The 24,763-nt window shown below is 46.2% G+C and overlaps 1 protein-coding gene across 4 annotated transcripts in view; it reads right to left on the bottom strand.

Annotated features, from left to right (window-relative positions):
• Positions 1-1,092: 1,092 nt before the first annotated feature.
• NTRK3 (neurotrophic receptor tyrosine kinase 3) overlaps positions 1,093-24,763 on the bottom strand; it is a 386,176-nt gene continuing 362,505 nt past the window's right edge. For 3 of the 4 annotated variants that reach the window (XM_075897044.1, XM_075897046.1, XM_075897047.1), the window contains one exon: positions 1,093-23,778. In XM_075897044.1, coding sequence (XP_075753159.1) covers positions 23,593-23,778 — 186 coding nt within the window. In that variant the 3' untranslated portion in view covers positions 1,093-23,592. The remainder of the gene's footprint in view (positions 23,779-24,763) is intronic. The other variant, XR_012895725.1, reaches the window with a different exon arrangement.

The raw sequence follows: 24,763 nt of genomic DNA on the forward strand, positions 1-24,763 counted from the left end.
AACTATCTGTACACCTCGTTCCGGTAAAAGCATTTCCGGAAAATCATGCCAGTCTAGACGTAGCCAAGGTGTTCGGGGATGGGAGCACATCAAATGTTACCTGTAAAGTAAAGTGAAGGCTGGCAGAGCTTCAGAAGAGACTGGCCGGATAACAGATGGGGTAACAGGGAGCTGATACCCACTTTGGCACAACCGAGTCTCTCTCACAATGGGGCATAGAGGGTTACACAGTAATGAAGAGTCCTAAGTGCCCCAACAAATTATTAGAGATGTCCCCTCTTGCCCTGCCTACCAAAGGAAGCAATTTGACCTGTGAGCAGTGCAATTTCTGTAACAATCCCTTTTAACTAGTTCATGAGCTAGAAACCTGGGTGAGAAGGAAAAGACTTTGATGGTGGTTCACAGCCAACTAGCATACCCTTCCAAGCAGGTTATTCAGGCTGGGTTTAGTAGTTCAGCAAACTGGTACTTTTCTCCGAAAGTAGCTATCTCATGCTCCTGTGTCAGTCTCCACTAAACAAACCATATTGTGCTCTTCTTTAGACTCCTGGGCTACATCTACACTACGAGCCTCTTGCGGAAGAGCAAATGCAAATGGAGCGCTCATTTGCATATGTCACACTCTCATTTGCATTTCCTCTTCCTTTCCCTTTTGCGCAAGAGGTTTTTGCGCAAAAAAGCGCTGCGTAGACGTCGCTTTTTTGCGCAAAAACCTCTTGCGCAAAAGGGAAAGGAAGAGGAAATGCAAATGGAGTGCAACATATGCAAATGAGCACCCTATTTGTATTTGCTCTTCCAAAAGAGGCTCGTAGTGTAGACGTAGCCCTGGTGTGAAATAAATCCTGGTCCTATGGACTTTATTGCCAAAGCTCCCTTTGACTTCACTAGGGTCAGTACTTCACCCATCTATTTAAACTCAGGAGGAACTACTATAATCATCTAGACTTATTTGCAAAATGCAGGTCAGAGACCATCCCCAACAATTCCTGCTTCAAGCTTGTGATTGAACGTGAATACAAAGGATCAAAGGTGATGTTTATAAAAAGAATACTGAATCCCACGCACAGACAAAGGAGGGGAGGAAAGCCCAGGTAATGGTTGTTTTGTACTTTATTTGAGAAGAGAGATCTACATAAACTATGTCAGGAGGATACAGCTCTACACACAGTCTCATCAGTCCATAAATGGCGTTGTTAACATAACACTGAGGATATGATACTATGAAGAAGACATAGACACATGACCAAGGAATATTTACAGCTCTAACGTACAATATATTTATATTAGAGAGAGAGAGAGACAGAGAGAGGTGTGTGCGTATGTGCGTATGGACACAGGTGCATGTACATACATACACACGCTCACACATATAGGTATAAAAGGCTTTAAAAAAAACAAAAGTCAAGAAATGAGCTTGTCTTTTATTTGCAGCAATTGACTAGTGGATTGAAAGGTTAACACGGTTTCATTGTGTGGTGGCTGGTTAGTATTTTTCTAAAATCTCTGTCCTCTGATTGTTTACCAAATCAGAATGGTCTCCAGTGTTTGAGTTTCTTTAGTTGAGGTGATATAGTGTGTGGGGTGGATGACAGGAGTAGGGAGGATGGGCTAGGGAGAGGGGGAGGAGGAACATGTAAATGGAATGAATGACCTTTGGTGATGCCATTAAATCTCCTTTGTACTAAACATAAATTATCAATAGTTTTAAAAAAATAATTTTCTGTTTCATTTTGAGGCTGGGGAGGGGGGAAAGGAGCAGGAAAAGGTTGGAAGGGGGGCCAGGGGAAGGGCAAATACCTCAGCATTTCAGATGTCCCTTAACCTCAATTTCAAACACTTTTTAAAAAATGTAAAGGGCTTCTATGGGTCTAAAACTGTAATGGAATCATGCCGCCCCCCGCCCCCAGTGTAGCAAAGAGCTCAATCTAAATTACACTGGGAAGGCTATGGCAGAGCCTACTTTGGCTAATACCCAGGGCTCCCCCTAGCAGTTAGAGCCCCTGAGGAGGAAGGGTGTTGCAGACAGGTTCTAGGGGGTGCAGTCACCTTGCATTTCCCATATTGTTCCATGGGAGGGGATCCTAGTTTAACAGGAGGGAGGTTCGGAATGGGTCCTGGTATGGCAAAGAGTATTGTGATATGGAAGGTGTTGAGAACCATAGCAAAACCTGAAGGTTGGCAGTTCACATTTGTCACTTGATTGAGCGACACCTCCTATGGTCCCCATAGCAGTTAAATATTGGGAGGTGATGGCCTCCACTTTAGACCCAGATGCAGAATTTAAAACAGGATCCAAAGAGGCCATGATTCTAGCTTAGTGGTACAATGGGTCAAAGCAAACAAATCAATCCAGCACATGTCATTGAGATTTTTGTTTTCTGCTCATACAGAGTTTCAATAACGTTAACTGATGTGAACATTAGCCTGGTGAAAATCCAGTCAGACGTCCCTGTTTTGGGCTGCGAGCCATGTTTCCCCAAACAGAGATGGGGCAGAGTTCCAACCAGAGGCTGCCAAGAGGAAAATTCTATTGGGGGAGGGCTGTACATGTGCTCATGAACACAGGGTGCATTACAGCACCCCTCAGGGCTCCGGGGCAGTTGGTGGGTCTGGCCCCTACTGGAATGTGAATTGTACGGTATGGGGTCTCAGAGCAGGGAATTTTACACCTGGCAGAGCCATTCTGTTCCATTCCTAGCTGTGAACAGAGGTGCATAGGACCTGGGACAACAGCCAAATGATTGGACTCTGATTTTACTCTAGCCAACAGATATAGTCACTGCTGGTTACAACAGCTGGTATGCACCATCGCTGTTCTTTCCCAATCAAGGGGCTGCCTATCTTTGCAGATGACTAGGTTGGTTTTGAGAGCACATCCATTTTTCCAACACTAAGAATTAAACATCCCCACCAGTGCAGAATACATATGCCATTTACAGCCCTTGTCATCACATCACATATTTAGTACCACAGGAGGGGTAGAGTAAAGCACCTAACTCCATTCCCAAATACATTAGGGGCTCCCCTCAGGTCCATCCCCAGGGCCAGCTGATCCTCCAGATAATGAAACCCTTCTCCACAGCTCGTCTGCCCCAAATAGCCAGTCTGAATGACATCACTGTACATCATTTCCAAGGCAGCAAACCCTTCATTTCTCATGGAACAGAATATGTGAAATAGCACTTAGTTCACATAAGGGGTTTTGTTCTGCTTTAAGCCTATCTGTAAAAAGCTGCTCATGCAAGAAATTACCTCCAGATTTTTCTGGAGTTTTATAGGACACTTCCCCTGAAAAAACAAATTCCTTTCACACAGGGGAATGCCCCCCCCAAAAAACCCAACAACCACCCAGCTGTGGCTGGGCAAGAACTATCAGACAGCAGAATATACAATGATAACACTTTGGTGCTTGTAAGGTAGTGAATGAGGGACCCACTATCAGACCTGGGAGAAGCCCAACAAGACGGGAAGTCCAGATGAGCCCTCAAAGCTGCTTCAAATGGACACAAGTCACTTGTGGTTTCTCCTGTCCCTCCCAACCTTTAAGCCTTCCCTGTTCAGGATTCCCCTCTCCTGCAAAACAAGCCCTCTGATTTCTAACAGCTCACATCCCATCCTTCAATTCTCAGTTTACTCTCCTGCCCTTTGACACACCCTCTCTGAAATCCAGCAGACTGCCTAACTCCATGCTGCTCGTGGAGCCTACCGCTAGCTGGCACTGCTCCTCCTTGTGCCGTCAGTTCTCTTTCTTCCTTATGCCCCCCCAGATCTCTCCCACTTCAGCCTCTCAACTCCTCCTCCCGGCCATGGCCTTCTCTGATCATATTAGTGTGCTGACTCTCTTTCTCTCTCTCTCTCATGTGATGAAAGCTTGTAAGTTCTGAGGTTGCCATTGCTTGGGTGGCCGCATTCATCATCTCCCCCAGACTTGAGCAGAGCTGCAATTGCCAAACCCCAAGATGGATTCCAGCCAAGCCAGTGGGCCAGTTGCATCAGAAAGGGAAGAAAGGAAGGGGTGCTCCCAGGAACCAATCTGAAAGTTTGGTTCCATAGTGGCTCTTATCTTCCATTTCCTGAATTGAGTAGCCCATCCCCACCCAAGAACTGAGAATTCCTGATCCCTCCCAAAGCTGCCTCAAGAAAGAAAATTCTTCTTCATGCTTGTTAGGATGTAGCACCAGCCATCTGAAATTGAGTTTATCTGCTTCATGTAAACTTAGAGCAGGGGCAGAGCTGTTAGTGTGAAAAAAATAGACACACTGAAATGTGAGGGATTTTGCATGCTGTTACCTCTTCAAATCTGAGGTAAAATATGCCTCACTAATAAGTGGTAGTGACATCATTTCCTTGCACTGTTGCAATGGGACAATTCTGTAGTAAAATAAACAAAAGCAGATCAAGAGCTTCATTTCTAAACCTCCCCCAGGCCCAGTGTTTGTTAATTGTCAGTGGACCTGAGCCTTATCTCACAAAGGCTGTTGACAATCAGAAGTAACTCCACTGAAGCACCAATTCCTGTAGTTTCACTCGGTTAATTTTTTTAGAACAAAGCCAATGTTGAAATTTGTAGGTGTCAAATAAAGAGGATGGAGGGTGGGGAGAAAATCCCATATACACCACCTGTCCAAGCTGCATGGTCCAATGAGATTCCTCTTCGTACATTAGACATGCTATAATTTTCCTCTCTACTTTGGAATGATCTAAGGATTTGACCCAAAGATAACAACAGGTCCTTGAACATTTAGGCTTAAATAAGCACCAGTACAGTCCCACATCTATCCCAGGGTAACTGAGCCTACATGCCCCCCTCCCCATTAATCTTCAAGCTGTATCTCCTGAGAGCTCTCTGGCCTGTTTTTCAGAGGGGAAGATATAGAGACCCCACGCCACCTCCGTGACTCAACCAAATAGCCCTGATGCATAGAGAGGAGCAGGCTCAACATCAGTCGGTTGAAGGTATAACATGATAGGGGAGAAAGTGTGACAAGCCAAGCTGGATAAGCTATGGACATGCAAAAGAGCAGCCACTCGGAAAATCAACCACCAGAGCTGAGAAATAAGGGGGGAAAGCCAGATCCTTGTGGGAGAATGAAGCTAAGCAAGAGCCGGTAAGTCCCATTCACTTCTAGCAAATGACCGTTGTCCATGGTGCTGAACACACAGCCCCAAATTAAATGTCAGTAAGAACATACCACCCTGAAACCAGAGACCAGAACAAGTCTGACAGACTAAACACTCAGTCATCAGCTGCAGACACTGCATGACAGCCTGCGTCTGATAACGTTTATTACAATGACTGTTCTTAAGCAGAGCTGCCTGAAATTGATCTTTGCTGTGTCGGAGGTGTCTCGGCACAGAATTCCCCGGCGAGTGTGGTTAACATGTTGCAAAAATTTAGGTGCAGACAGGTCATCAAAACAATCTCGTTGCGTGGTTTTCCATCAGCACTTTCCTTAACCTTAGGCAGGTGTTTTGATCTGCAGGGGAAATGATTCTACAGATTTAAGCCACTGCAGGATTCCCAGCTTAGTGGCTGCTTTTTTCTCTTAATCTCAGAGATAAAAACTGATTTACAATATTGTGAACAATGCTTGCACAAAATAGATTTTTTGGGGGGGGGAGGAGGGAGATCTGATCCCAGATTATTAGGGTCTTGATGCTGTGCTGCTACCCACTGAACGGGATGAGGCCCTCATCCACTTCCAACTCCACCTCTCACTCTAATTTCCAGCTTTCAAAGGTGTGAGCCATGATTTGCTCTGCTCTAACAGAAGAACAAGAAGAAAAAAAACTAAATTGAAAGCTATTGGTTATTGAATCATTCTTCTCTCAGTGGCACATATTCTTTGTTGCCAGGGAGAATATGATGAGTTCAATTTTGTCTCATATACAGCTGTGGATTTTCTTACACTAAAATCAAAGCCTGTTTTGTTCAACACATCTTTTCCTTGTACCATTTCACCCCTCATTCCCTGCCCCGCACATCACAGTGAATGATTTCAAGAGGCAGCTGGAACCTACACCCTTTTCTGACTCTAAAGAATGCTTGGGGGAGGGGCACTGACAGCCTCCATGGGCAAGATGCGTGTGTGGGGGTGGGGGAACGCTCTGCATTCCCTAAAGGGGCAGGGCTGAGGGCAGCTGGCCCTCTGTTCTGCTCAGAGTGCAGCATGCCCTCCCAACCCTTAGCATTGCCACGAGTTTGTGGCTCTTTGGTGGTGATTTACAGGGCCCAGGACTCCAACCACCACCCCGCTACTGCAGCAGGAGTAGCCAGCACTCTGGGCCTATTTGAATCACCAGGCCCTGGGGAAGCTTTCCTCTTTTCCCTCCCCCACCCCATCAGCAGGCCTCGCTTGGGGTGCCCAACACCCCTCAGGCTTCACCCAACGTCAAGTGGAAAGTTCAGGTCTACACAATAACAATAATTCAGCCTCTTTTCCTGATTATTTCCATAGCCACAGCACAAGTGTGTAAGCACTAAGATGGACTAGAGCTGAACCCATCAGGAATCAGTCCTGACTGACTTTCCAATCAGAACAACCAGCTGGGGGCTGAATTATAGCCAAATTCTCAGCAAGAGAAATTACAGGCATCACAACTGAAGCAAACAGATTCCTCACACTCAGTCCAGTCTTCAAAGCATGTTTATAGTTATTGTGGGATTGTTTCTTGAACAATGAAGTTAGAAAAGGAAACTAAATCATCCCTGTGGGGAAAACATAAGCCAGGACTCTCAACTCTGGAACTTTTGTTAGCTTTGTTCCCCGTACTGGAATTCTCCATCCTTGTGCTGTGGGCACCGGAACTGTATTTCTGTGCTGATGGTACTCTCTGGACTTCAGAGGGCTGGCCTGGGAGGATGTTGGAATAAGAAATGCTGCTTTGCATGGCAGTATCCTCTGTCCTGCTCCCAGATTTCCAATTGAATATCTCAGCAGGAGATAACAGAACTGGGAGATTTTTAAATTCCTTATGGATCTTCAAGCCCTCAGCTCCTGCTATCATTGGAGGAAAAATCCAAGGAGAAACTGCTGAGATTTCCTCCCCAGGATCTCATGCAGAAGATCCCTCCAGAAAAGTATGATTTGACCTCAGTTTTACTCAGGCCTCAAAGAGATGGAGAATTCTAATTGCAGAATTAGGGGAAAGCGTCAGGAAGCAACTACGTAGTATTTGGGAAACTCTCAGATGAAAGCAACTAGACAGCGACATGCCGATAGAGCCTATGTATGAGTGCATTTTTTCACTAGCCTGTGAGAATGCTTTGGAAGAGGGAACGAAATAATAAAGTAGAACTTTGTGTCCTTTTTTTAGATTTTCAAAAAGACTGATAAAAGACCTTCGTAAGAGGCTAACAAGGAAACTGAATAACCAGAGCAAGGGGTAACATCCTACCATGGATCACACATTAACGAGCAGAAACAGGGAACAAATGGGAAGACTAACTGGGCAGTTTCTATTGCACAGATATGTTAATAGTGGCATGACCCTAGAAATAAATGCCAGGGCTGGTGCTGGTCAATTTAGTTATTAATGATGTGAGACGGGGGGTAGATTATGACATTTGGCAATCGCACATAACTATTTAGTGAGTTGAGGTGAGGAGGAGTGGGAGGGATGAAAGTAAATCAGTTGTTGGCCAAGTGAAACTCATGTTCAGCCCAGTTCAAGAGGATACACGTAGGAAAGAGCCTTTTAAATTCCTGCAACATATGGATAGGTCCTGAGGTCCCGGTATCCTCTCTGGAAAAAAATATCTGGAATTCACTGTAGACAGTATAGATGCCTGCTCAATGGTGATGAGAACAAGTGTCTAAGATTCAGGGGTGCAGTTAGATGGGGGTTGAAAAGAATACAGGTCTCCCCTTCCTGAGCACCTCTCAATTCTTCTGCATGCTGTGGAGTTATGATAGCCAGCTATCAGGGCAAGAGGCTGGAACCCAATACTGCCCAAAAGCACTCCCAAGTGACAGAATGGCCCCAAAGAAAGAGGACAGACACCCAGTCCTGAGCTGGAACAAAGATGGTTGTGAAGTGGTGCTTTGCCTAGGAGAGAGGGAATGCCTGTCACAAACCCAGCCATAGCAAAGTGGTAAATCACCCTGGTACTTTTGGCTTCCCACATGGGGCACAAAGAATTCCAGGCTTTTGTAATCTTTGAAATACAGCTAACAAAGGGAATGCTTTTAAAGTCAGCAGTAGATTGAGTGCTCAGTGCATTAATACCCATGAGAAACAAAAGGGTCCCCAACCTTACTGTGACTCAGCCAAAATAACTTCCAACTCCAACGGCTGGGTTTCTGAAGGGTTTTTTTTTAGTTTGTTTCTTAATGTAGCTGACATTTTATAGCACCAATAATGAAAACAAAGAGGAAATCATATTTGCAGAATATTAATGCTTGGATGTCCAAAGCAAAATACAATACAGATTATTTTTTACATGAGGCTGCCAATTTTGATTTTCTTTGGTGGTTAAATTGGTTGATTGTATTCTTTTCATAGTAAAACATGACAGACTGACCTTCTCTGTAACCGTAGAGCAAATTTTTCAGCTGCATTCTAACAGAGAAAAGCAAATAAAAGCTCATAGGAGTGTTTATAGGCCTGATTTCAGAGATGCTGAGGGCACACAACTTGAGGTGAAGTCAATGGGCACTGCACACAAACATAAGAACAGTCACACAAAAGGGCCATCTAGCCCAGTATCCTGTCTTCCGACAAGATCAGTGCTTCAGAGAGGATGAAAAAACCCTCTGGGACTAAACAAGTGATCCATTTCCTGTTGCCCATTCCCAGCTTATGACAAACAGCGGTGAGGTGCACCAATAATGACCATCCTGACGAACAGTCACCGATGGATCTATCCTCCATGAATTTATTTAGTGCTTTTTTGAACCCTGTGATAGTCTTGGCTTTTACAACATCCTCTGGCAAGGAGCTCCGCAGGTTGACTGTGCATTGTGTGAAGAAATGCTTCTTTTTGTTTGTTTAAAACCCGATGCCTATTAATTTCATTTGGTGACCTCTAGTTCTTGTGTTATGAGAAGGCGTAAATAACTTTTCCTTATTTACTTTCTTCGCATCAGTCATGATTGTATAGATCTTTGTCATACCCCCTTTTAGTTGTCTCTTTTTCAAGCTTGAAAGTCCCAGGCTTATTAATCACTCCTCATATGGCAGCTGTTCCATACTTCTAATAATTTTTGTTGCCTTTTTCTGACCCTTTTCCAATTCCAATATTTTCTTTTTGAGATGGGGCAACCACATCTGCACTCAGCATTCAAGAAACAACATGATATTTTCTGTCTTATAATCAATCCCTTTCTTAATGATGCATGCACTGCCTCTGAAAATGAGGCTCTTGACTCTATAGTCACCTCTTTCTAGGGATCTCGGAGCATTTAACAAACAATAAACGTCTTTAACAAAGAATTTTTTTTCCTGAAAGGAAATTCTAGAAATGTGATGGAGATTTTGCCTTATGGGTTTGCCACTGAGAGTCTGAGCTTTTGTCCTTTGTGCCTATAATTTCTGCTATTGATTACGGTCAACTCTGAGTTTGGAGATGAATAAGAAGAGAAAGGCATAAAGAATAGCTAGAATGCAGGCTACACCCCTCAACTCCTGACATTTTCTGGCTAACAATGCGGCTGTGTCTAGACTGGCATGATTTTGTGGAAATATTTTTAACAGAAAAGTTTTTCCATTAAAAGTATTTCCGCAAAAGTGCGTCTAGATTGGCACGGATGCTTTTGCTCAAAAACTGTTTTGCGCAAAAGCATCCGTGGCCAGTCTAGACGCGATTTTGCGCAAGAAAGCCCTGATCGCCATTTTAGCCATCGGGGCTTTTTTGCGCAAAACAGTTCTTCCCTGTCTACACTGGCCCTCTTGCACAAGTATTCTTGCACAAGAGGGTTTTTTCACGAGCGGGAGCATGAAAATATTTGCGCAAGAAGCACTGATTTTGTACATTGCAAAGTCAGTAGTCTTGCGCAAATTCAAGCGGCCAGTGTAGACAGATGGCAAGTTTTTGCGCAAAAGCGGCCGCTTTTGTGCAAAATCTTGCCAGTCTAGACGCACCTTGCTTGTCTACACAGAGGAAATCAAAAGAACCAGGCAGTTTCACTGGGCAGCTACTAATGCCTATTGAGAGTCTTGTGTCTAGCACAAAAGGGAGGAGGAGGCAGTTCTGTTTCTATATCTCTCCGCCCTGGAAATTTTTGCTGCTGAAGATTCTCTTAAAGAAAATGCCAACAGTACTTGCTCCTAACTCACAACCAGTTTGGATTTAACAGCCAGAGCCAAGAAATAAGGAGTTTGGAGACTTCTCTTGCAATGGCTTTTGACTTCTCCTTTAATTGATGCATGTGTTGACTCCTTTAATTAATGCATGTGTTGTCTACTGTTCATGTTAGCCTGTGGTTTGGCTGGTTAACACCAGATGCAGCCTGTTGGCAGCAGCTACGAGAGTGTGCAGCATTGCTCACTGGATCAGGCCTGAGCAGTGCCCTAACTTTGGGAATGGAGTGGTTTGGAAGAGGCTAGCAGCCACTGCTGGTTAACCAGATCAATTTAACTTGGACTGTCTGCTGCCTGTGGATATATGGTAGGAACTGTTTGTCAATCACAGAGAGTCTTTCATCCCCTTGATTTAAATACCTGGGGGAGGGGAAAAAATATGGACTGAAACTCCTGTCACTTTAGCAGAGCAGAAAGCCTGCCTCAGCTGGAATGGGCTGGATGAGGTCAGAGCCGATTTCTGCTGAGGTAAAAGAAACACAGTAGCTTGGTGGGTTCTTCCCCTTGTTCTCATAGAGGGAGGTGGGACACCCTTGTTTTCAGCTGGGATTTACAGGAGATATCCCACACGCATCACAATGAGCTTTGCTGTAAAATTCACTGCACAGAGGTTAATCTAGATGTCAACATTGCCTGACAGCGGTTAAATTACTCCAGGGCAGTGCTTCTTCTGAAGTCTTAATATAACAGTCAATTCCATCCTCCCTGCAGGAAATGAAAGTTTTCTGCTTTGTGTGCGGAATCATTCAGCGCCAATTTTCTCACTGTTTGAAGTCCAAACTGTGGTCTTCAGATTCACCTCACATTAAGACTTTTCACTCAGTTTAAAAAGTCTGTTTGTCGCTCCTGGAGAGCTGCAAGGACAGAATGGAAAAGCGTGTGTGTTGAGGGTGGGGATGGGGGGAATCTTATCACACATACACCCGCAAAACGAAAGGGCTTGTGCCAGTCTTATTTTTTCTGAAGGAAGTGAATGAAGCATCTTCACTTATCGAAATATAAAGCAGGAAAGATCAGGGAAGCTGGAGACTAACAGAGAGCCAGCGTGAGCAAAAGAAAAAATAGTCAGCCCTGCCAATGTTGTAATTTTAGTCATCTCCCACTGGGCCCTTGTCTTAAGAAGCCAGTAGTTCAGCAGCTAAACATCCTTTCAGTACAGCCACTGAGCTACTGGTTTCAGGTGGTAGGATCAGTCACTTTTGTTGGCTGGGAGATCAGTTCTCAAAGGGGATTCCTGAGGGTGGATGGGCAGTAGGGGTTACGTGATAATGATCTGCTTCCTTTAATGGATGCTAAAGCTGCTTGTTTTAGAAGAAGTCAGAGGCTGTAAAGAAGGATCATCTCATTTGTCTAAAATGGCTTGTGACACTGAGGCTAGTGAGAAATCACAGATGCGAAATATGAAAATGAGCTATTATATCGCTTAGCCTGCTGTCTCCTAGGGTCCCAAGCAAGTCTGTCCTCCACCATTTTCCAGTCTCTTTGTTCAGTATAGTTTTAAAAGACCTAAGTAATGAGACTTCTGCCACTTTTGTTGGGAAACTGTACCACTGCCTGATGTAAAGACAATGAACAAGGGGCATCAAAGTGACTGAAGGATGCACTCCTACATCTGCATCCCACTGGGAGCAGAGACTACATACGCCTATGCCATTTGCAACTTCATAGTCTGCCGCTCAGGGTATCTGTTTCCAGGCATAGCTAGAAACAGAATCTACAAGGTCCCAGCTAGGGGCACAGTTTCTAATAGTGATTCTGGAGCAGAGCTAAGCAAGTTTTTCTACTTGGGCATTATGCTACAGGAACACAAAGGGACATTTTCCCTCTGCTTCTTCTCCTTGGCAAGTTGACAGCATCCTCACCCCAAAAGTGCAGACCCATTCTGCTCCTTGAAAGACACAGCCAAGCAGAGCATTTGGGGATGTACCTTTGCAAAGATGCAAAGCATGAATCTGCCTAGTGCTTTTATTGGCATGGGTGTCCTCTCTTCCCACAATACGCAGGGCACAGCTATATGGAACCATCAGACCTGACCACAGGCCAAGCTCCCGTCAGCATCATCCACTTGCGAAAACTGACATTTACAGAAACTCAGCATGCATCCAAAAAGCAGAATGGAACCATTGCAGAATCATAGGGTTGGAAGAGACCTCTGGAGGTCATCAAATCCAACTCCCTGCTAAAAGCAGGACTAATCCCAACTAAATCATCCCAGCCAGGGCTTTGTCAAGTCAGGACTTAAAATCTCCAGGAATGGAGATTCCACCACATCCCTAAGTAACCAATTCCAGTGCTTCGCCACCCTGCTAGGGAAATAGTTTTTCCTAATATCCAACCAACATCTCCCACACTGCAACCAAGACAATTGCTGTTCCTCCTGTCATCTGTCACCACTGAGAACATCCTCTCTCCATCCTCTTTGGACTCCTCTCATCAGGTAGTTGAAGGCTGCTGTCTATAGTCTCTTCTGTAGACTCAATACATCCAACACCCTCAGCCTCTGATAAGTCATGTGCACCAGCCCCGTCATCATTTTTGTTGCCTTCTGCTGGACTTTCTCCAATGCATCCACATCCTTCCTGTAATGGGTAACTAAACAGCCTAACACACAACCTGGTAGACACGATGGATTGCTTCAGAATCAAGTCCTGGTTCATGCAATGTGGATGACCCAAGTGCTAAATATCCTGTCAGAGTTTAAATCCTCATAGAGGTCCCCTCCTTGTATAAAAAATACTAGAGTCTTAAACCAAGTCTTGATGAATGGAAAGCGAAGGGGACAAGCGATCCATTCTACAGTGTCTGTCTTCTCAACCACTGGTTCTTCCCTGACCTGAAACTGGCACAGCCTCGTAGAATCATAGAGCTGGAAGAGACCTCAGAAGGTCATCAAGTCCAGCCCCCTGCCCAAGGCAGGACCAATCCCAACTAAATCAACCTGGCCAGGGCTTTGTCAAGCCGAGACTTAAACACCTCTAGGGATGGAGACTCCACTACTTCCCTTCGTAACCCATTCCAGTGCTTTACTACCCTCCTAAATATGACAAATACTTTAGCTTTCCCTCTCATTCTCAGTTAGACTTCAGTAGACTAGGTCTTGGCCTGGCATTACTGCCAGCATCCCATTTAGTGGTGTATAACTGAGCTCAACACTGAGCTTCAGATGCTAAGCTCTAGGACAGGTGAACATGTCACTGTACGGGAAGGCACTGGGCATGGGTCACTCAGTCCAGTAAACTCATACAGTTGACCCACAGGAGAGGGAGAATTGTACCAGACCACCCTGAGGGGTAAAAGTCACCCACAGAGAGCAAGCAGGGCCTTCTTCTTTTTCAGTACATTTGGCTACTATCCTTGAATGAAACATTTTTCCCTCACAGCCTGTAAAAGGATAGTTGCAGTTGAGTGCAATACCTAGTTATAAAAATAAATATGCAACCACAATAAACCTGCCTAAGACCCCAGCTCTGAACAGAACACAGTTTAGATGCACCAATGACAAATACATACACCTAACAGGGAACAGTGCTTTAAGTCAATTCCTTCCTTACTTACCCGGGTTCTGGCTTTCTAGTTACAATGGATGGTATCACTAGCATATTAGTCAGAAAATACACTTGGGTCCTGACAGGTAAAAGCCTTTCTTATGAAGAGAAAACAGTAGCCTTAGCTTTGGATTTTCCTTTGTCCATGAAAGGATTAACATTGCTCAGGCCTTGTTCTGCTTGTATATCAGGCCCGAGAAGCTTACAACACTACACAGATCAGATTCATCTGTTGGTGACCTTTGCTTCTGTTTTTTTTTTTTTTTTAAACCAGTGTTTGCTCAGAATTATGGCCTCGTTTTCCTATGGTCCTAGTCACACAATTTATTTTTTGTTTGTTTCAGTTACTACCATCAGCATCACTGGGAAAAAAATGGTTACTTACCTCGTAACTGTTATTCTTTGAGATGTGTTGTTTATGTCCATTCCATCCACTGCGTGCATGAGTTCCGGAAGCTTTTTACCCTTAGCAGTACTCGTTGGGCCAGCCAGAGTCCCCCGGAGTGGTGCTGCTATATCAGCACATATATACCCCTGTTGGCTCCTTACCCCCTCAGTTCCTTCTTGCCGGACATTCTGACGAAGGGGAGGTGGGCAGGATTTGGAATGGACATAAGCAACATATCTTGAAGAACAACAGTTACGAGGTAAGTAACCATTTTTCTTCTTTGAGTGCTTGCTTATATCCATTCCATCTAGGTGATTCCCAAATTGTGACCATGGAGGAGGGGTCGGAACCTAGGAGGAAACCGACTATAATACAGCCCTGCTAATAGCTCTCTAGCCCTCTCTAGCCTGCTGAGTGATCACATAGTGGTTAGTAAAAGTATGGACCGATGACCAGGTATCCACCCTACTGGTGTCTAGGATCGGTACCTGTGCTAGAAAGACTGTAGAGGAGGCCTGGGCTCTGGTGGAATGTGCAGTGATAGGAGGGGATGGTTTCCCTGCTTGGTCATAGCAAGCTCTTAATACATGCCATGATCCATGAGGACAAACACTGGTCCGACATTGGGAGGCCTTCATCCTATCCACTATGTAGTTGAAGAGCTGCGTGGACCTGCGAAACAGGCCTGTCTTGTCTAAATAAAACACAAGAACTCTCCTTACATCTAAGGAGTGTAATGCCTGTTCCTTCCAGTCTGCATGGTGTTTGAGGTAGAAGACCAGTAAAAAAATTTCCTGTGACATGTGGAATGGGGACACCACCTTAGGTAAAAAGGCTGGTTGTGGGTGCAGCTTTACCTTGTCCTTATAGAACATGGTGTTATGGGGGCTCTGAAGTAGGCGCCCTCAATTCCAAGACCCATTCTGCAATGTAATGGCAACAAGGAAAGTTACCTTCCAGGAGAGGTGAGAAAGGGAACATGTGGTTATAGCTCGAACAAGGGGTGCATGAGACCTATGATCATGAGGTTCAGGTCCCATTGAGGAATGGATTGCATAAACTGAGGGTAGTGTCTTTCCATGCCCTTCATGGGCCATGGCAAATGTGTCCAGGGTCAACGATTTGGGGACCTCCTCCACTGACAGGTCCTGGACCTCAGCACTACTCATCCACGCGGAGCTCAACCTCCATCTACATGTTGTGCCTGGGCAAGGATGTAGCTTTTGGGTGTCCCCCTTATGGACGCACCCCATGCTCTCTTCTTGATGAAAATATTCTCCGTGTTTTCTTGGACATCCTCGGGGGGAGTGGCCAGACGCTGCAGTGTCTCAGCCTGGCGCTTGCCTAGTGCACCGACATCAGTGCACTTCTCATGGATGGCACAGGGCCCAGTGCTGCAGATTAGACACAGACTCCATTAAGAGCAGTTTCAGCCTAGAATCCCACTCTCTTTTGGTCCTAGGCTTGAATGACCTAAAATCTTGCAGGTGTCAGTCAAATGTCCCTCTCCAACACTCTTCAGGCACCGCTTGTGGGGGTTGCCACAGGGCATGGGCTTCTGGCACTGTGCACAGGGCTTGAAGTCATGAGGTCCTGGCATTCCACCCTGGGGGGAACGAAGTGCAAACACATAACTCTACACAAAAACTTCAGTTAACTACCTACTCTATTTACAAAGGAATGAACTATTTACAAGTGGTTCAGAGGGTAGCCGAGATAGTCTGTAACTGAAAATACTTAAAAAATAACAAATAGTTCTGTAGCACCATAGAAACTAACAAAATTTGTAGATGGTATCATGAGCTTTTGTGGTCACAACCCACTTCTTCGGATGAATGGAGTTAAGGAGTCTAGGTTCCAAATAAATAGCAGAGAAAGAGAAGGCCGCAGAGGGAGAGAAGGAAAAAGAAAGGAAAAAAATTGTCAGTTAGAGTGTCCATGCTAAATGAAGTTGATAGAGTGGGTACTAAGTGCTCTTAATTACCCGGTGCTTGGTTTTTTATTATTGCGAGCCAATTTAAAAAACCAGCTTGAAAGGGAGCTTGCAGAACTTAATTTCATTTATAAGTTTGATACCTGCAACAAAGGTCTAAACAAAGACCTTGCATGGATGGCCTGCTTCATTCCACATCCTAATGACATAAAACACCAAGCACCTGGTTCTTACGAGCAGTTAGTACCCACTCTATCAGATTCATTTAGCATGGACACTCTTTAACTCCATTCATCTGAAGAAGTGGGTTATACCCACAAATTTGTAGATGGTTATACCATCTACAAATGTTGTTAGTCTCTAAAGTGCTGCAAGACGATGTTATTTTTTAAGTTTCATTATTTACAAGTGATTAAGAGAAGAAAAGGTGCTAAGGGCACACACGCAAAATTGTAAGCCAAGCATTCTAGCAACCATCATGGGCAGTAAGGAGGAACTGAGGGTGCAAGGGGCCAGCAGGGATATATATGTACTGATATAGCGGCATCACTCTAGGGGACTCCCTGGCTGGCTCAAGGATACTGCTAAGGGTTAAAAGCTTCCGGAACTTGTGCACACAGCACGCACCTAGATGGAATGGACATAAGCAAGCACTCGAAGAAGAATTTAATATTACACTAGCCCTTCCTAATACAATTATGGTTTATATAATCCAAGTGGTACTGTGGGCTTGTAAAACTCTTCCCTTCCTTCCTAGGCCATTTCCAAGTGCTCTCTAATTGAGACAGCTCATTCTACCCACTACTGGAGAGAGGCAATCAACTGAGCTTTGAGGACCACATTTTCAAAAGGCAGCCTCTATAACTGAACCCCAAAACTTTCACACTTGCTTTTGCACACATATTCCTCCACATTCAAGTTTTTGTATGTCATTTTCACAGCCAAGTCCATGCAAATTCAAAACCTTGAACTAACATGCATGTGCTAGGTTAGGAGTGTGTAATAAAATGGCACTGGTCCACCAGGGTTAGCCCTTGGAAAGATGCCTCTGCTATAATTACCTGCACCTTCATAAGTATGAGTGATTGTAGCTCCTATTGTCCACGGATTGCCATTCCCAGCCAATGGGAGCTGCAATCGTCCATACCTGTGGAGGCACAAGTAAATATAGCAGCAGTGATCCATCAGGGGCTAACCCTGGTGAACTCGATCCGGCCTGCAGGCCAATATTTGCTCACTCCTATGCTAGCTGGTCTGAAACCTAGCTACTTGGTTTACACATACAAAGCATGTATGACCATCTGAATCTGAGGTGAGTGTGCAAAAACAGGATGGTACACAACTGTGAGTGCAACAATGCAGGCATGCAAAATAGCAGGCTTACTTCAAGAGACAAGGTTGAGCCCCATTTAAACACTGAGCTCTCGACGGCCCTTCCTCAAGAAGTATCCATTTCACTTAAGTGTTAGAAATAGGGCAAGTCACAGAAAAAAGGAGACAAACCTGTGAGGTCACTGTCGCCACAACCCCTGGCCAATGCAGGATGGCCTCACACAGTGCATAGCTTTGGCACCACAGTATTGCCCTCTGAGCACAGCTCCAGTGCCCTCAAGCCCGATAGGTTTCTATCTGGGTGAGACCCTCCAACAGATCTGCTTGGGTTAATTGTTTCCTTAAGTAAAAGTGTCCTACTGCCACCACAATGAAGTGCAAGAGTCATGTTCTCAGCTAGATGGCAGGACTGCCCTCAGGCCTGGCCCACCTCCCCTTTCTCAGGGCACGTGGGACTAGAAGAGTGATGGGAATATCCTGGGGAGGGGTCTGAAATAAGCTGGTTGATGTCCCGTGGGACAGGACATAAGTAACTAGGTTGGGGAGAGCTCTGGCATTCTTGGCAATAGAGCAATACAGGCAGTCCCCGGGTTACATGGATCCGACTTACATCGGATCCCTACTTACAAACGGGGTGAGGCAACCCTGCACTAGCTGCTTCCCCCCAGCAGACCAGGGAGACGCGAAGCTAGCGCCCCTCCCCCCCCAGCAGACCAGGGAGACGCGGAGCGGCTTTTCTCAGCAGACACCTCAGCTTGAGAATAAAGGACTGAGGGAAGTGAGGTGTGGGAGAATAAAACTGAACTCTGGAGAAATGTTTGGCTAGAGTTTCCCCTACAATATGTACCAGTTCCCACTTACATACAAATTCAACTTAAGAACAAACCTACAATCCCTATCTTGTACGTAACCTGCGGACTGCCTGTAATTAACCCTCTTCCTGGGGGGTGAGGGAGCGAATGGAGGATCTGCACAATGCTGGAGCTTCTTGTGTCCACAAAGACAGCCACATTATAGATCTTTGCTTTGGGGAACACTGCCTGCCAAATTCTACCCAATCTCTGACACAGTAGGACCATATAGGCTCTGTAACCATTAGGAACTTCTAGTCCTGAAAGAGCCATAATTAAAGAGCTCATTAAAGGGATTCCATATGTAAGCAGGGTCTGAATCAATGCTTCCATTGCAGTCAGCTGGAATGGGAAAGAAATCCTGGGTGTGGTTATGTTCACTCAGTTTGCTTAGACCTGCTAGGTATTCAACAGTTGTTATGTAAATACAGTTCACACTGGAATGGGAAAAATCCAGGGTGTGGTTATGTAAATACACTTCACTCAGTTTGCTTAGGCCTGCTAGATACCAATTTGGCTGTTGTGGGGGGTCACAAACTGTGTTAACACTAAATGCAGGAATTGTAAGATAACTGCAAGCACTGCGATCATATAAGGAATGCAGAAAAGTCAGACTGTTTAAATCAGTTCAGAGGAGAGAAACTGTCCATTTAAAAAATCTCAGCTGGACAAGGCTTCCTCTGCCAGACTCTGTGAAGTCAACAGGGGGGAAGGGCAGAGCGCTAAACCAGTAGGCTGTGTCTAGACTGGCCAGTTTTTCCGGAAACTCAGCCGCTTTTCTGGAAAAACTTGCCAGCTGTCTACACTGGCCGCTTGAATTTCCGCAAAAGCACTGACTTCCTATTGTAAGAAATCAGTGCTTCTTGCGGAAATACTATTCTGCTCCCATTCAGGCAAAAGTCCCTTTTGCGCAAAGCTTTTGCGCAAAAGGGCCAGTGTAGACAGCTCAGATTTGTTTTCCGCAAAAAAAGCCCCGATCACGAAAATGGCTTTTTTGCAGAAAAGCGCATCTAGATTGGCACGGACGCTTTTCCGCAAAAAGTGCTTTTTTGTGGAAAAGCGTCTGTGCCAATCTAGACGCTCTTTTCCGAAAATGCTTTTAATGGAAAAGTTTTCCGTTAAAAGCATTTCCGGAAAATCATGCCAGTCTAGACGCAGCCGTAGAGTGCATGCCCTCCAGGCGTGAACTGTAAGACTGATTTAACCTGTTTCTCCTCTCCTTCCTCCCACCCCGTTCTAATGATAGAACTACAACAGACTCCATAAGGAGTCTCTTTATTATTTTAACATTTTATTCCAGCAGATGTTGGAATCTTTTGATTGGACTATGCTGTGGGCCAAGAGCTGAAATCACTGGGAAGCAGAAATCACAGAGCTGAAATCACTAGGTTTGGCCCAGAATGAAATCTAGCACAAGGCCAGTATCGGCGAGGGGGCGGCTGGAGGGGCAGCGGGTGGGAGTGGCTGGCTGGCGGGGTGGCCAGAGGTGGGAGCAGCACATAGGTGGCATTGCCACATGCTCAACGAGGGGAAAACTATGAACTCTGGGTCTGCACTGATTGGACAGCCGTGAGCGGGGTGTTTGAAATGAGGGAAAAGCATACTATATGGCTACGTCTAGACTGGCATGATTTTCTGGAAATGCTTTTAATGGAAAAGTTTTCCGTTAAAAGCATTTTCGGAAAAGCGCGTCTAGATTGGCAGGATGCTTTTCCGCAAAAGCACTTTTTGCGGAAAAGCGTCCATAACCAATCTAGACGCGCTTTTCCGCAAAAAAACCCCGATCGCAAAAACAAATCTCTGCTGTCTACACTGGCCCTTTTGCGCAAAAGTTTTTCGGAAAAAGACTTTTGCCCGAACGGGAGCAGCATAGTATTTCCACAAAAAGCACTGATTTCTTACAGTAGGAAGTCAGTGCTTTTGCGGAAATTCAGGCGGTCAGTGTAGACAGCTGGCAAGTTTTTCCAGAAAAGCGGCTGATTTTCTGGAAAAACTGGCCAGTCTAGACACAGCCCATGAGTTGGGGGTTGGACTAAAGATCTTTAAGCAAAAGTCTCAGCCCTGTGGACTCTGGGGGTTTTCATTTTTAATGTGTGTTCCTGTAGGTTGATACTAGATTACTGTTATTAAACAGACTGTTTCTATCTCCAATTCAGTGTTTGCGAGAGGGGAAGAATTGCCTCTAAAGGCTCCCAGTGGGTAAGTTGGAATTTTCCCAGTTTACTGGGTGGGGGCTCGAGCTAGTTTGGTTACGTTGTTGAGAGAACCCGGCCCTTATGGCTGCTGACTGCTACCGACAAAAGGGTTACACGTATTAATTCTTGGGTAAGTTCCCCTGTAACTTGGCCCAGTTTCCTTCCTGACTCCCACACATGCCTGCGGGGGCTGCAGCAAATTCCCCTCACCCTTATGGACACAAAACAAACAAAAGCAGCAGCATCAAGGGAATCATGGTTCCATGGCACAGTATCAACTCAGCTTCGCTTTTTTGCTGAGCAGCTGCTCAAAACAAGCTTTGACAAGAGAACCTTTTCCCAAAGCCATAACTGAGTTTGGTGGGGCTAAGCATAGGGCAGTCAGAGAGCCTGAATCATGGTCACAGGAGCTTAACAGCTTCCAGGGGACAACATCCCCTCCTGTCATTAGACCAGTTATTAAGAACCATGCTGCGTGTAAGCCTGATGTCTTGCCTTGCCCCTGCAGGTGCCACCACACGCAATTGGCTTGGGGAACCCACCATTCATGAGAAAGCGGGGAGGAATCCCTGGTTTGCAGCAGGGCTGGAAGATGGGGTGTTCCTGAATTTAACATGCAGTTGTGGGGTCTGAGTGCTATAACTGGGGGAAAAAGGTTGAAAGTTTAGTTAAATGGGGGCGGGGAGAGGCTGGATGGCTCCCTCACCAAAGCCTCATCAGAGCCATGGTTTCTCTATGATCTCCAGGGCCATACATTCCCCACCTGTTCTCCTGCCAACAGCTCAGTTCTGTGATCCAAAGCGACCCACATACAATCATACAGCCATGTGATGCCAACAGCCTCGACCGCGGCCCTGGCTCCAGAGTCTGCTGCACTGGCCTCACCCATTATAGCAATGCCCAGACAGAGCCTGACTGTTATAAGGAGAGCCGAAGAGCCATGTTCTGTCCCCCCCACTCCGCTCATCAATGCCTCTAAGCACCCCTTGAGCCACATCCTCTGCTGCACCCGCCCCACTCCAGCAGCGTTAGATCCTGCAGACTGCGCTCCACCAGCACCTGAGAGGCCTCCCTCTGGCTTCCCTGTGCTATGCCAGGGCCCTTCTGCTGATGTAAGCCATGAACAAGACAACTCCAGCTGAATGGAGTGATTGTAGGGGCGAAGGGATGGGGGTTTTCCTCAGTGCAGCATGCCACAGCCATGTCTCCATCTAGACAGCAGCTTGTTTTCTCAAAAGCTGTCGATTGCTCTGGGCAGGAGATGCTGGGGGGATCTCCCCACTCCTTTAATGACAAGGGCCACATCCCAACCAGCTATTTCTGTGTTTGCAGCAGTCGCCTGTCAGACCCTGCCTGGACAACTGTTACTGTTCCCGGGCCCTCTTTGTGATTAGAGCCACCGTGCAGCACGTTGGCCCCTTGTCCTCCATGCCCCGGAGGAGAAACAGACCAGAAATGTTTGTTTCCCAGGCCTGCACCTAGCAGGCGCCTGACTCTGAGGAAGCCTTCCACCAGGACGCGGATTCCTTTTACTGATGGGGGCCTAGAATGGGGCCTGCTTCCCTCCCCTCCCCTGGCTGTCCTCCTCTCCTTGGCCAGGCCTTTGTCTTCATAGACATGCGAGGCTGGCGGCAGTGGCCATTTGCGGCCGTCTCTTTAGGAAGGCACCACTGTCCCCTCCCCCCACTCCCCGGGTTGCCTGTGAAGCTATTCTTCAGCTTCTGCATTTTCACAGCCGCTCAAAGGCAGATGCATCAATCCTTTCAGGGCCTGGCGACGTGAGGGGAATGTCAACGTGGCCTGGGCAGGTGCTGATAGGTTTCCAGCCATCTCCCAGGCCTCTTTGTTTCTCCTGCACCCCACCCCCGCTCCCTTTTGGCAGGTACTGGACCAAGGGAGAGGGCAGTAGATGGGGGACGTGGGGGCAGGGAGGAGGGGCAGCATGGCATACTAACCCTGAAGAGCACCCCTGCAGCAGTGCAAGTCAGATTCCACATGCTGAGGGAGGGGGGCTGCTTTCATCGGCATTGCACCAGGGATGAATTTGCCCCATCTCCTCCCATCTCTAGCACGTCCCCTGGCAAAGTAAGCAGGGAGGTGGAATTTGTTTTCAAAACCATCCCCTCTTTGGAGGGGAGGAGGGTGATGCGTGGGTTTGGTGCCTGTCTCGCATGCCGAAGTGCAGTCAAAGGATCCTTAGAATGGTGCTTCAGGTCCCGCCCCAGCTCTGCTCTCTGTATGGCTTCACAGGCAACTGCTCTAGTCCCCAGGACTATTTCCAGAGTCTGACCAAGGGCTGTTTCTGGGCAGCGGTTACGGTCCTGACGTCTGCGTTCTGTGGGAGTGTGGCTGTTCCGCATGTGTGGTTTACCCGTAGGTGCCGCGATCCTTTACTGTATGTTCCAAAAGCCTTGAGTCGATACGTTTAAGAATCGGCAAATTAGAAAAATTGTCCTGCAATGTTGAAAGGAGGAAAAGAGTGGAAAGGTGGGTGGGTAGAATCTTAAGTTCCTCCGGGGCACTGCCCTGGCTCAGAGCCTAAACCCCATGGGGGGGCGGAGGGACGGAGTTACACATTCAGTGCATATCTTACAAACGGGGCAGGGCCTCCTCCCAGAGCTTTTCCCTGGGACTGCGTCTCTGCGCTTGCAGGAGTCTTGAGCTCAGCCCAACCGGACAACGCACAGTGGGGTCACATTTCACTGCTCCACAGCTTGGGGGAAGGATTCCTCCTCTTTTTTTTTTTTTAAGTACTTTAAGTTTCTTCTCTTCCTTTTTTTTTTTTTTTTTTTTAAGTCTTAGAGTTTCTGTAACAGCAGCTTCTTTCTGTATTGGTGTAGAAGGTATATATATCTATATCTATATATCTATAAATATATATAAGCCAAACTGCCTTACAGATTGTTTTGTTTTTCAGTGTTGTATGTGTAGCAGGCACTTGAGTTTATATGAAGATGTTTGCTTGGGAGCTGAAGGGCCTGGGGAGAAGAGGAGGTAGGGAGGACAGAGGAAGGAAGGAGCAGGAATTTTTGACAAGTGGCCACTGCTAGCCAAGGATGTCCAGGTAGATCGGTGTGGCCTTGCCCAGAGCATGAAGAATCTTGTAGATTTCCTTGATGTTGAGCCGCTGCTGAGGTTCCCTCTGCCAGCAGCCCAACATGATGTCATAAACCTCCTTGGGACAGACACGGGGCCTCTCCAGGACTCGGCCTTGGGTTATGCACTCGATGACCTGAAACAGAACAGAGAAGGTGAATCCCACACCGCACAGTGCTGAGAACATACCTCTGCTGAGCTCGGGATGATAACCATGTCATTAGATCAGTAACGAGCCAGCAAGCCCCCTGATTTGAGGTGTGCAGGATCCCAGCTGGTGACAGGTAGCAACAGATTCTCTGCACCTGCCTCCTGCTTTGCAGCTGCAGTTTTACAACCACAGTGAAGTATACTTTTGATTTTGCAGCCACTGTTAACTCCAGACACAACTCTTTCCTGTTTGACACCTCATTACCAGACTGCCCCTATGGACCAAAAAAGTTGGTCAAAGGAGCCCAGCGGTACTTTATACAGCGGAGAAGATGATGAACCTGCAGTGTTATGTCAGTTTTTCCTGACGGTCTGAGCCTTTTTTTTTTTTAATCTAAAAATGAAAGTTTTTTCCACGGTGAAACCCAGGAAAATTCTACAGAGGGATTTCAGAGCATCATTTCCCACTTGCCTCTCCCAGAGCAAATTTGTCTAATTTTTTATGTTTGAATGCAGCAAACAGAACACTGTTTCATCTTGGATCAAATCCACAATGGAAGAAAATCTTGCAAATGTTCACACCTCACTCTAGGTCAGGTTGCTGCTGCTTATGAGAAAAATGTGTGTGGCTCGTGCAGCATGAAATGGTGTCTTTAGAGAGACTCCAGGGGAACCCAATTCCCCAAGCACCTGCTCTTTGAATCCTGCTTGCCATGGAAAAGGATGGAAAAGGGAAAAACAAAGTGACTTGTCAGAGAGCTGTTATCACTGACTAGCCCCCTGTCTGGAAGTGATGAGTCCCGGCACTGCGGTGTCTGCGTGTCATGACCTGGCATAATGGACATACTGTGGATAAATGCAGATATCAAACAGTGTGGTGAGGCAGGCAGACCAGTGAGGGGGACCTGGCATTTATCGCTTGTGATTAGTAATGGGGCCCGCTACACATCCAAACAGAGAATCATTGGTCT

The sequence above is a fragment of the Pelodiscus sinensis genome, chromosome 14 (genome assembly GCF_049634645.1).
Source record: "Pelodiscus sinensis isolate JC-2024 chromosome 14, ASM4963464v1, whole genome shotgun sequence".
Lineage (NCBI taxonomy): Eukaryota > Metazoa > Chordata > Testudines > Trionychidae > Pelodiscus > Pelodiscus sinensis.